A 13,131-nucleotide genomic window follows, 5' to 3' on the forward strand; every position below is an offset into this window, starting at 1 on the left:
CAGCTGAATTATTAAACTACTTTTCTTTTTTTTTTCTTTTTTTTCTTTCAAAAGTTATGTTATTTTCCAATGAAAAGATCTTTTTCTGTGTCTAATCTATTTTTAAAAATATAAATTACACAAAATTAAAGAAAAAAATAAAATTATCATCGAAGTAATGTACCTGGTCTAATCTCCCAACTACGGCTTTGCCTTCTTCGACTTGCATCTTTCCAGTCCCAGTGGAGGTGCATAATTCCAACAAATAAAAAGAAAAACAAACAAAAGCACTTGAGAAATAGATGTGAACTTGTTGTATATGGTAATACAGCATGCTGAGCTAATCGAAGAGCTGGCGAGAATGAAGCCTGGTCCGAGATCAATCTATTCAAACGATGCTCTCGGACCAGACTGCATTCTCCTCAACAATTCTGGAGAGCTAAGATGAGAGCATGCAATGATTCTTCATATGGGCTTATATATATGTGTGTGTGTGTATGCGTGTAAACTCACAGATTTGAAGGTCAGTTGTGTACTACAAAGGATGTGCTTTTTCCACATCTACCAAATCTAACTTTTCTACTCTAAGCTATAAAGACGATCAAAACAGAAACAACAAAAATAGTTGGACCGTGTTTGTTGAAATTGGGTCAGTTCAATAACAAGCTACCTAGGGTCGGCTAACTTGTAGATAGCTGTAATTATGCAAACAGATTGTTCAGTAATTTGATTTATGAACCAAACAAGTAAATAAAAGCTAGATAAAATGTAATGAAAAGAAGAAAAATTAACAAACTAACAAATGGATTTTACGTGAAAGACTACTCTTACCGAAAAGAAGATCACTACAAGGGAAGGAAATAGACTTCTAAATTTGACGATATTTAGTAAGTATTTAAAATAAACTCAGGCCTGTGAGCTTGATCCCACGGTGCCGTTGAAGACCTTAGATTTTCTCATTTTGAACATCATATTGCAAGTTTCTCATGTTGGGGCATAAGAAACGAGCGAAGATTTTCCATTGTTGAGGAATTTGGTATGGCAAAGATTTCAAAGGCAATATGACTGGATGAAATAAAGATAATACACACTTTTGGGAGGCTAAATACCCAAGACCCGAGGAAGAATATTTCTTTTGGAGGAAATTGAGTAATAGATCAAATACACTATAACAACCCAAGTTTAGCAGATATTGCTCTCTTTGGACTTTTCATTTCAAGCTTCCCCTCAAGGTTTTTAAAATGCGTTTGCTAGGAAAAAATTTCCACACTCTTATAAAAAATGTTTCGTTCTCCTACTCAACTGACGTGGGATCTCACATACACAAACATTCGAAAGAACAGGAAAGCACGGTCCAAAGTCAAGGAAGAGAATATTTACATGGGAGCTGATAAATTCAAAGGGAAGTTTGTATTCAATAAGTTTAGTTTTATGAAACTAATGGTTAGAATTTGGGTTTGAATTACGTAAAGAAATGAACTATAAAAACCTGATTCCATGTAAGTTGGTAGGTTAATGATTTGTAAAAAGCTATACAGTATAGATCACTAGAACGGACCCAATGTCAATTCAAAACGTCAGGGTGGCACGAAGGACCTAGCCCTGATGATTGTAAATCAAACACATATACAGCCTTAAATCCAACTGGAAACGGTTACCTTGGAGTTGTAGCAACTTTTTGGGATTCTAAAAGGGTATCATGGGAGCTGCATCTTTTTCTCTTGGCAACCTATAGAAGATTTAGCTTTAAGGTATTGAGTTCGCATTTCAGATTGGTGTGAGCCCTTTGCTAGTGAAAAGGGACTCCACCAGTCTTCAAACTTACTAAAAGAAAATTTTGCGAGGGATTCTGAGATCTTGATGGTCATCCAAGATATTAAACATATTATTTGTTACAGAAACAAGCGAGGATAAAAGGATTCTCTTTACCTTAGAAAAGGGATCCAAGCAACACATAGCTGACTGTGTCGTAAGAGACAGTTTGGAGTTGAGATAATAGAAGAAGATCCATGAGGCCACTGGTGTCTCGAGTGAAATTACTTCCCAAGCTTATTTCCTATTTGCATTTGTCTGTGTTCCCTGTCAAGAATACTTCAAAGAAAAAACAAAAACAAAAGAGGAAAATCATGTTAAATACACTAGCTACCGATAATAATAAGTTCAACTTCGTAATCTTGTATTAAACAAACATAGCGTACCCAACTCATGATCTAAAACGCCTTGAAAAAAACCGCCTAGACTATTTCAAATACATGACATTCGAGGCTCCAACACCTAAATTTCTTAGGTTTTCTCGTAGCCATTTAGTTCTTCTATCGTAACTAGTTCAAGCAAAAATATTTTCCAGACAGTAAATTTGGACTTCTATGCGACGTACCTTGTTTTGCCTCATCGTCCATGCATGTGAATAACTGATGAGCAAGAATCCTTTCTTGTATGATAGAAAGCATAATTAGATTCAGAAACAATGGAATCATGTCGCGTAAAAGCAATAAACCACTGGAAGAACATCAATTTTTAATTTCACATTGAAGTCTACAAAACAAGAATGGTCAATTTATAATTTACGTACAAAAGTAACAAAGGAAACAATAGCTCGGAACCACATCTTAGTATATCTCTTTCTCTCTGTTTTCCTTTTTTCTTTCAGGGGGAGGGCCATTATAAGATAAGTATTTTGTCCGGAAGTAAAATGCTTCAGCATAAACAAACGATATAAATTACAGAAATTTACATTTCATAAATTACATAAACCACTGCAATGAACTCTTGAAAATGCGAGACGTAGTAGTCATGATAGAAGCGAGTTGGAAGTTGGTCACAAACTCAAGATTGGACAGAAATATTCATATTCTTTGAACCATTTACATCAATAGGAATCACCTCGTGAAAAGCTCCTTCTTGCTTCAGCTTGTTCTCTACAAAGCGAATGACATCGCTTCGATTCTCAATGACATCCAGTGCGATGATATCTCTGTCATAGCTGTCTGTATGACGACCATTTCCCTTGCCGCAACTGACTTTTATCTTGTCTCCATAGGATGAATGAACTGCATCATTGCAACTCTTACGTCGGCCAAGTTTAGGTGATTTCGCACGAGTTGGTGGGAGCTGGCACTCAAACAAAGTATTATTAATGATAATTCAAGAAGATAATGAATTCATATATTCCCAATAATATGCTCTCTGTTTGACAAGATAATGTACGGGCCACAAAAGATTCGTAATAAGTACCTTTTTCAGCTCAACCTTGGGAGGAGGCCCATCGTGGTAGAAGCTTGGCATTGGATTTGCTTTGAATAACAAACTCTTTCTTAGTTGTTTGATAGCGGCCTCAGTCTCTTCCTTCAAAATTTGGAAGGTTGGTGATGGAAAAAAAAAAGAAGAGAATAACTTTAGAATTACCTTCAGGAAGCAACTAAAAGGGAAAGATCTGCTGAAATGACAAGAGTGGGATGGGGGAAAGAGAGAGAGAGAAGGCAGCAACAAATATCCTCCACCAGAGAGAACATATTTTACCTTGGACCTTGTCTCCGACTCGGTCTTCTCAGCCACCAGTGCTTGAAGTTTTTCCTCCAATTTCGAGTTAAACTACATATATGAAAAAAAATGTAGTAAGATATAGACTATCATAGAAAAAAATAGTATCCAAAGAAACTGGATAGGATAAGATGGCGTGGGTGGCAATACCTCCTTCCTTTTCTCGGCACGCTTTGTGCATCTAAATGTAGGAGCTGAAGCAACAGTAGTTCTTGTCTTAATAGCCCGAGATGCTGCTGCACTGCTACCAGTCGATAGGCAAAAATCAATTTGAGCAAATGGGAAAGGTTAAACCCAGTAGTAAAACATAGAGTTAAGAAAGATACATGGAAACCACCGAGCAGGAATCTTCCTCATCAGCATGCTTCTTGTTATTAGGTTGCAGTGGCTTCCTCAGCGCTCTAGGTGATGCAGGCTGCAGGAAGTAAAAGCAAATCCATTGAGCCATATACAAGTAAAACCAGTTTTTCCTAAGCCACGAAGTAAATCCATTGAGCCGTACACGTTAATTTTTCTGATTCAAGAAAACGTTTCAGGATAATAATTAATAAACATAAACCTCTCTTAAAGTGAAAGCAGTGGCTTAAGCATGTAGGTCTACCACCACAGGGTTTGAATTATACACGTCCATGGAACCGAGTTGAATTACCAATAGAATTAATATTCCATTAGAACGTACCTGATTGGATTTGGTCTTTGCAGGCTGAACATTGTGTTTGATATATTTTTCAGCCACGATAGCATTGGGAGGTCGAGTACCAGATGAAGCACGCTTTTCTGTTGCCAAGGCAAATGGCTGTGGAACAGTGTGTCTTGTTCGAGCATTTCCAGCAGAAGATTTCAATGAGTTCACAGTTAACATAGATTGATGAGCATTCTTTCCTTCTAGTACCACCTTCTCGTCCAGTCTCTCTTTCTCATTATTCAAGCTGAACACACTTTGCTGCTGGTCAGGTTTTTCTGTAAGAGGAAGTTCAGGAACCTTGATTGATTTTTCATTTGTGCATTCCTTCACTTCATATTCCTTTGCTTCGCTTCCCTCTTCTGAATTGTGGATATCATGATGCCCATTTATTTCGCCAAACGACTCCACAACATCTTGATGACTGAGGCTATCTTCACAAGAAGAATCATGGGAAACTACTCCAGAGGAATATGTTATGACACGATCTGGCTCTTTGTCCATACAAACATCTGTACCTTCCATCTCCATAATACTACAATGATGAAAACCGTGTAATGACGTCAATGGGTCACAATTGGTACACAAACCAACTCTGCAATAGAATCAAATATATGAATGCACATACCACATACATAAGAAAATCCAAGGCTGTTAATATTGATAACGATATTTTGAGAGAGAAGGAAGAGAACTAGAAACAGTTGCCGCAGCCACACAGCGATTTGCCATTTGTATAAAAATGAAACTAAATGATCGCAAGCCACAACGAAAATTTTCTATAAGAAGTACAATTAACCAAATCTTACCATGCCATAAATACGCGCGCGCGCGCGAAATGCTCAATATAGGCGGTGGATATTACCTTAATTAAAATTATCAAACCAACACCGTACTCGCAGACATAACTTTCTAAAACGAAAACATTAACTGTAAATGAACTGTAACAGGAGATAATGGTGATCGATTAACAAATTATCAACAGATTAAACGCAACAAAAAACACAACCTCTCAAACATCAGGAAATCATACATGTTGAACACAACTCACTGTGGGAAACACTCGCTCTCTTTATTAAGACCAATCGAGAAGAGAATACAAGACACTCTGTAGAATACTTCTGCTTTTTATTGTTTTTAGATTTCTTGGATGAATAACCTAGGTAGGGTGGGGGTATTTATACTAAGAGTAAACAATCTATATTTAACCAATCTAAATCTAGACCTAACCGATTTGAATCTAGACCTAACAAATTGAATCTTTCTCCTAAAATATCTACATCTCTTTCTCCTAAAATCTCTACTAAAATAAATATACTGGGCTCGTACAATTAGGCTTGACTCTATTGGGCTAGTACAATTATTGGGCTTGACTCTATTGGGCTAGTGATGATATTTCAACACTCCCCCTCAGCACTAGTCCTCATTCGCTGCATCATGTTGAGCTGACAGCGAAAGCTCTCATGTTTGCTAGTATTCAACCCTTTTGTAAACAAGTCTGCCACTTGGTCATCTGTCTTGATCTGCTGCATCTCAATTTCTTCCTTTAGGACCTTCTCTCTAATGAAATGGTAGTGCACCTCCACATGCTTTGTTCTAGCATGAAACACTGGATTTTCTGCAAGGCGAATCGCAGATTGGTTGTCGCAAAGAAGTGATATTGGATAGTCAATTTTCTGGTGCAAATCTTCCATCAAGAGTTTTAGCCATGTACTTTCCTGGGCTGCTCCAGCCGCTGCTCTATACTCTGCTTCTGTAGTTGATAATGATACTGTTGGTTGTCTCTTGCTACACCAAGAAATTGTTCCCGAACCAAACTTGAACACATACCCAGTGGTTGACCTCCGAGTATCGTGGTCTCCTGCATAGTCAGCATCACAGTATCCAACTAGCTTGCAGTCTTTGCTTCTTTTGTACAAAAGACCATAGTCGATTGTACCTTTGATATATCTCAAGATCCGTCGAGCTGCATCCAGATGAGGCTTCTTTGGACTTTGCATGTATCGACTCATAACCCCAACTGCATACGAGATATCAGGTCGAGTTAAAGTTAGGTAGATAAGACTACCTACTAGTTGTCGGTACGTTGTTTCATCGTTCAACTCTTTGCCTTCATGTGCACAAATCTTGGCATTTATCTCCATCGGTGTTGAAACTTGCTTGCACTCTAACATGTTGAACTTCTGAAGCATGTCTCTGGTATACTTTTGTTGGCAGAGAAACAGTCCTTCATCTGTGCGATCAACTTCTAGGCCTAAGAAGTGTTTAAGCTCTCCTAGCTCTTTCATCTGAAAGCGTATTGATAAATTTTCTCTTGTTTGATAAATTTCTCTTTCATCGTCCCCGGTGATAATCAAATCGTCCACGTAGACCAACACAATTGTCAAATTTCCTTCTCTTTCTTTGATGAATAGGCTTGAGTCTGCATGCGCAACTGAATAACCACTTTGGGTAAGAAATTCAGCAATCTTACCATACCAAGCTCTCGGTGCTTGTTTCAGTCCATAAAGAGCTTTTCTAAGCTTGCATACATAATTAGGATTAGCTGCACTCTCAAATCCCTTTGGTTGGTTCATATAAATCTCCCTGTCTAGCTCTCCGTGCAAGAAGGCATTCTTCACATCCATTTGCCACAGTTTCCAATCTTTACTTGCTGCGAGTGCTAGCAGAACTCGTACGGTAGTAATCTTTGCCACTGGACTGAATGTTTCATCATAATCTAGTCCATATTGTTGAGAAAATCCTCGAGCCACGAGTCGAGCCTTGTATCTCTCGATTGATCCATCCGGTCGACGCTTTATTTTATAGACCCACTTGCAAGAGACGGGTTTGATATCTCCTAGTCTTGGCACTAGTTCCCAAGTTTGATTATGCTCCAAGGCTATAATTTCTTCCTCCATCGCTTTCTGCCAAACCGAGTTTTGTGATGCTTCTTCATATGTCTCTGGTTCGTAAACTCTATCTTCTACAATAGCTGCATTTGCATACTTAGGATTTGGCCTTCGGATTCTATTTGATCGCCTAAGTTGTTGATGTGTTGTTTCATTTTTATCAGATTCGCTTGATTGAGTCACCTCCTGCTTGTCAATATCAATGTCGCTTGGATTTTCAGATGCATCGAAATTTGATTGAATTTGTGTAGTTTGCTCCCCCAGCTTCTGTTGTAGAATTTCTTCAATGTTTGAATCTGATAAGACTTTCTTCTCCGAGGACCACCATGTAGATGCTTCATCAAAAACTACATCTCTTGATGTATAGTATTTTCCACTTGTTGGATCACAGCACCTCCATCCTTTTCTTTGATTGTCGTATCCAACAAATACACACTTGACTGCTTTCTTGTCAAACTTGCTACGTAGATGGTCAGGCACAAATACATAGCAAACACAGCCAAATACTCGGAAGTAACTAATTGTAGGTTTCATATCCCATAGTATCTCAAATGGTGAGACGAACCCTAGCTTTGGTTGAGGAAGCTTGTTGATCACATGGGCAGCAGTTCGCATAGCTTCAGCCCAAAATCTTCCTGGAACGTTCTTTGCGTGTAACATGCTTCGACAGGTTTCTGCAAGGTGTCGATTCTTTCTTTCTGCTACACCATTTTGTTGTGGCGTGTTGGCACATGTAAATTGACGTCGTATCCCACACTCGTGTAAATATTGATCGAACTCATCTGACGTGTATTCTCCGCCATTGTCTGAACGTAGACAACGAATCTTCGCTCCTACTTCTCCTTCGACCATCATCTTGAATTCTTGAAACTTTGAGAACGTGTCAGACTTTTCTTTCATAAAGAAAATCCACACATATCTTGAGTAGTCGTCAATAAATGTCACCATATACCGCATTCCGCTGATCGATGCTTGTTTGACTGGGCCGAACAAATCAGAGTGAACTAACTCTAATGGTTTCTTTGCTTTGAAACTTGACTCTTTGTATGGTAATTGATGAGCTTTACCATACTGACATCCAGCGCAGACAACGTCTGTTTTGACTTCCAGTTGTGGTAGACCTTTGAGCATAGATTTCTCCATAATCAGCTTCAACTTATGGTAGCTAATATGTCCCAATCTTGCATGCCATAGATCTGTCGTCTCATTCTTTCGGGTCTTGTCAACATAGGCAGACTCTGCAGATAGAACGTAGACAGACTCCACTCTTCGTCCTTCTATCGTCGGCTTTCCTATTATCTTAACATCTTGATAAACTTTTACATCTTCTGGCCCAAACAAGACATAGCTTCCTGATGTTGTTAGTTGTGACACTGACAACAAGTTCTTCTTTATACCCGGTACATGATAAACATTATGTAGCGACACTGTATCAGACTTATTGCCAGGCATGATTGTCGTATTGCCGATTTGAGCAATTGATAACTGTGTGTTATTTGCTGTACGTACCATACGACTTCCTTTGTACTCTTTCTTGTCTTGCAATTTTCTCTGATCGCCAGTCATGTGATTTGAACATCCTGAATCAACGATCCAGTCATTCTCATAGTTGATATGGTCTTCCATTGTCGCCATGAGTGCTAGCTCGTCTTCTTCTATGGGACATAGTACCTCTGCATCCCATTCATCTTCTATCTTCTTTTTGGATATTGCCACATTGTTTTCAATGGTCTTTTTCCTGGACCAACAATCTCTAGACATATGGCCCTTTTTCCCGCAGTTATAGCAAATACCACCAAATCTCGTTCTTTGAAAACTCTTGTTGTCGTTCTTCTGAGCTCTCTCAGGTTGTGCAATCCCTTGGTGGCTTCTTCTTTTGTCACCATTGTATCCACGTCTGGTAGACGGCCTATTATTGCTCTGACTTTCACTCGTGTAGAGTGCTTCTTCACCCTTCAACGTGAAGCCTCCCATTTGTTTAGCCATGGCTTCTTGGCTGGCTAACAAATTTTCGAACTCTACCAGTGATGGTTGAGTGGGCCATCCTTGTACAGCAGCAATGAAGCTTCGATATTCTGGTCGCAATCCGTGGATTATAATCCTCTTCATTCGAGATTCTACAATGGCGGACTTTGGGTCTAGTTCAGTAATCTCCCGACAGATCGATTTGACCTTGTGGAAGTACTGAGCAATCGTCATATCACGTTGTGAAATTGACAACAACTCATTCTCCAGAAGTTGTAGTCTCGTATCATTCTTCTTTGAGAACAACATCACGAATGTGTCCCATGCTTCTTTCGGTGTCTTGTCATCCCAAATATGTTCTAACATCTCTTCTCCGATGGTGGTCTTCAAGGCAAACATTGCTTTGCCTGCTTTGATTCTCCATTTGCGCAAGGCGTCGTTAGAATCCTCCTCTGGCGGCGTAGTTTCACACCCGCCAACGATCTCCCAAAGATCCTGTCCTTGTAAATAGGACATCATGCATGTTGCCCACGTGTTGTAGTTGTTGTTGTTGAGTTTCTTAATTCCTCCAACGATTTGGAAATCACTCATCGTGTTGGCCATACCTCAGTAATACCAAACAAGTTCTTTTGACACAAGACTTGCAGAGTCACAGACTTCTCACGACACAAAAGAAACTCACTCACCACTAATCTCAAGAAATCGTTTCTGATGTGGAAGATCAGGCAGAGCTGCAACCACAGAGCATACTAAGGATTCCAAGAGATCAGATAACCTACACTAACCTCGCTCTGATACCAAATGTTGAACACAACTCACTGTGGGAAACACTCGCTCTCTTTATTAAGACCAATCGAGAAGAGAATACAAGACACTCTGTAGAATACTTCTGCTTTTTATTGTTTTTAGATTTCTTGGATGAATAACCTAGGTAGGGTGGGGGTATTTATACTAAGAGTAAACAATCTATATTTAACCAATCTAAATCTAGACCTAACCGATTTGAATCTAGACCTAACAAATTGAATCTTTCTCCTAAAATATCTACATCTCTTTCTCCTAAAATCTCTACTAAAATAAATATACTGGGCTCGTACAATTAGGCTTGACTCTATTGGGCTAGTACAATTATTGGGCTTGACTCTATTGGGCTAGTGATGATATTTCAACAATACATGTATCCAGTATCAGCTAATCATTTTCAAAATTCATCCAAGAGATTAGTAAACAACAGCAAGAAAATGTAGCAACCAGAAATCAATATGACATCCACAAGTTGTGACAAAAAAAATCAGTGTGTTAGACGAACACGACTCTCCACAATGGTATGATACTGTCCACTTTGAGCATAAGCTCTCATGGCTTTGTTTTGGGCTTCCCAAAAGGCCTCATACCAATGGAGAGTGTATTCTTAGATTATAAACCCATGACCATTCCCTAAATTAACAGATGTGGGACTTTCATCATCCAACACCTCCCCTCGAACAAAGCACGCCTCCCCTTAATCGAGGCTCGACTCCTTTGGAGTCTTAGTCATTTTTGACTGCCTTCGTACCTTCGAGGAGGCTTGACTCCTTTTGGAGTCCTTTGTTCGACATTTAAGGATTTGCCAATCTATTGGCACGGCTAAGTTTAGGGCATGGCTCTGATACCATGTTAGACGAACACGACTCTCCACAATGGTATGATACTGTCCACTTTGAGCATAAGCTCTCATGGCTTTGTTTTGGGCTTCCCAAAAGGCCTCATACCAATGGAGAGTGTATTCTTAGATTATAAACCCATGACCATTCCCTAAATTAACAGATGTGGGACTTTCATCATCCAACACCTCCCCTCGAACAAAGCACGCCTCCCCTTAATCGAGGCTCGACTCCTTTGGAGTCTTAGTCATTTTTGACTGCCTTCGTACCTTCGAGGAGGCTTGACTCCTTTTGGAGTCCTTTGTTCGACATTCGAGGATTTGCCAATCTATTGGCACGGCTAAATTTAGGGCATGGCTCTGATACCATGTTAAACGAACACGACTCTCCACAATGGTATGATACTGTCCACTTTGAGCATAAGCTCTCATGGCTTTGTTTTGGGCTTCCCAAAAGGCCTCATACCAATGGAGAGTGTATTCTTAGATTATAAACCCATGACCATTCCCTAAATTAACAGATGTGGGACTTTCATCATCCAACACAGTGGATCAAGAGACAGCAACCAGATCTAACAACTACATCGATTCCAAGAAACATTCTTCAAAATGTAGAAGAAGAAGAAGAATCGCAACGCTACCTGTGGATTGCTTGGGATTGTATTAAGGCATCAGAGTGAATTCGCGCTTCCGAGAACGTTGTCGGAGTGCGTCCTGTTTCTATTCCTGGTTTATATAAACTTAAGCCGCGTCGGTGCCGACTCTCGTGTTTTAACGGCGGCATTATTTTTCTTTTTTCCTTTTTTTAAAAATCGTTTTTGAATTTATTTGTTTGAGAAGGATGAAAATTAATAAATGAAGTGTACCTTTTTTAATCTTTTTAAAATTTTAAATTTTAAATTTAACATTTCAAAATATTTAAGCGCGGAGTTATCAAACTTTAAGAAAATTAGTTAATTTAATTCTTAAATCTTAGGATATTAACATTATTTTTTGTATAGTCAATAAATAACTCTAATTATAATATAAATAATTTAACTATAAAAATGTTCAAACTTAATCAAGTTACGGTTCAATTGGGTAAAATTAAAATTTAAGATTATTTTTTCGATGCAGTGGTAAATTAAACCTAAAGGTTTTTTGTTTCATTTTTTGTTTTTTACTGTCTGGTAAAATTCTTAAATGCAATAATTTTATTTTCTTACTTCCTATAGTGAGAACTATTTTGAAATTAAAATAGGAGGGTCAGTAGGTAACATAAATGTTCCCACTGGTCTTTTCCTTGTCTTGTTGAAGACACATGACGGTGCCTGACGTAAACTTTTATTATTTTTTTATCTAAAAAATTTCTTTACTTTAAAAAAATATATAATAAATTAGATAATAACTCCTTTAATATATATATATATATATATATATTTTTGATAATATAACAATTCCTATATATAATTATTTGAGCAAAATTTTATAGGTCATGAGAGTTAATGTTTAAAATGAACAATATCACACTATTGCGAAGGTTTGTAATTTATAACATAGTATTAGAGTCCTGCCCTTAACTTAGTAATATCAGTAGAATTCTCAAGGGTCGAATAAAGAAGTTGCTAACCTTGAAGGTGTAGTCAAAAGTGACTCAAGTGTCAAACAAATGGTATACTTTGCTCGAGAGTTTTAGAGAAGGAGTCGAGTCTCGATCAAAGAAAAGTTGTTCGAGGGCTATATTAGGTCTAAGAGAGGTTCTATGGTGAAGTACTCGAGAGACTGGTTGTTGAGAGGGAGTTCAAAATTGAGTGAATCCGATGAAAAGAAAGGCGTATGTGAAAGAGGAGATCCATTTCTTAACAAAATAAAATAAAAAAAAAAGTAAAGAAATATAATGGTGTCACATCCAAATAATTGATTAGTGCTCCTAACCCTTGTGATAAGGCCTCATCAACCTCCAATTAATTAATTTCCCCACTCCTACTTCCCTCCCTAAATAAATAAATAACAATAATTATTTTTATTATAAAGAGAAAATTTATCCAAATTAATAAGTTTGAGATGATTAAACTTTATTATATAATATAATATAATGTTTAGGTGACAACAAGAAAGGAAGCATTGAGACATATGATGGAAATATATAATTGGATGCCAACTCCCATGTCTTATCTTAGATGAGATGACATTTTAGAATCCAATATTTTTAAACAGAAAATAAAAATAAAATTAAAAAAGAAAAAGAAACTAGGGTTTGTTGGAAAAGCGAATTGGGAGATTCGAAAAGCATATAGAATTAGGCGAGGAGGGTGGAGGGTGGAGGGGGAACGGAGGGCGGCGGTGGCTCAACCGCAAGCAGGAGAAGCCAACCACCGCACCCAAATAAAAAGAGGAAGAAGGTAACAGATATATATAATGATTGAATGGAATAGTGAGTTGGCAATAATTGG

The 13,131-nt window shown here is 38.1% G+C and overlaps 1 protein-coding gene across 4 annotated transcripts; it reads right to left on the reverse strand.

Moving 5' to 3' along the window:
• Window positions 1–2,462: 2,462 nt before the first annotated feature.
• On the reverse strand, window positions 2,463–11,514 carry LOC111494751 (protein WVD2-like 3). Of its 4 annotated transcripts, none has more exons than XM_023144730.1 (7): window positions 11,341–11,514; window positions 4,199–4,736; window positions 3,846–3,934; window positions 3,670–3,763; window positions 3,499–3,570; window positions 3,214–3,324; window positions 2,463–3,090 (listed from the first exon to the last, which is right to left on the reverse strand). In XM_023144730.1, the coding sequence occupies exons 1-7, from the start codon at window positions 11,481–11,483 to the stop codon at window positions 2,806–2,808; spliced, it is 1,332 nt and encodes a 443-aa protein (XP_023000498.1). In that variant the 5' UTR covers window positions 11,484–11,514; the 3' UTR covers window positions 2,463–2,805. The 4 variants fall into 4 exon arrangements, with proteins under 4 accessions (XP_023000498.1, XP_023000497.1, XP_023000496.1 ...); XM_023144729.1 differs by having other exon boundaries at window positions 3,670–3,760; window positions 4,199–4,796; XM_023144728.1 differs by having other exon boundaries at window positions 4,199–4,796.
• Window positions 11,515–13,131: the final 1,617 nt, after the last annotated feature.

This window comes from Cucurbita maxima, unplaced genomic scaffold (assembly GCF_002738345.1).
Source record: "Cucurbita maxima cultivar Rimu unplaced genomic scaffold, Cmax_1.0 Cma_Scf00020, whole genome shotgun sequence".
Taxonomy (NCBI): Eukaryota; Viridiplantae; Streptophyta; class Magnoliopsida; order Cucurbitales; family Cucurbitaceae; genus Cucurbita; species Cucurbita maxima.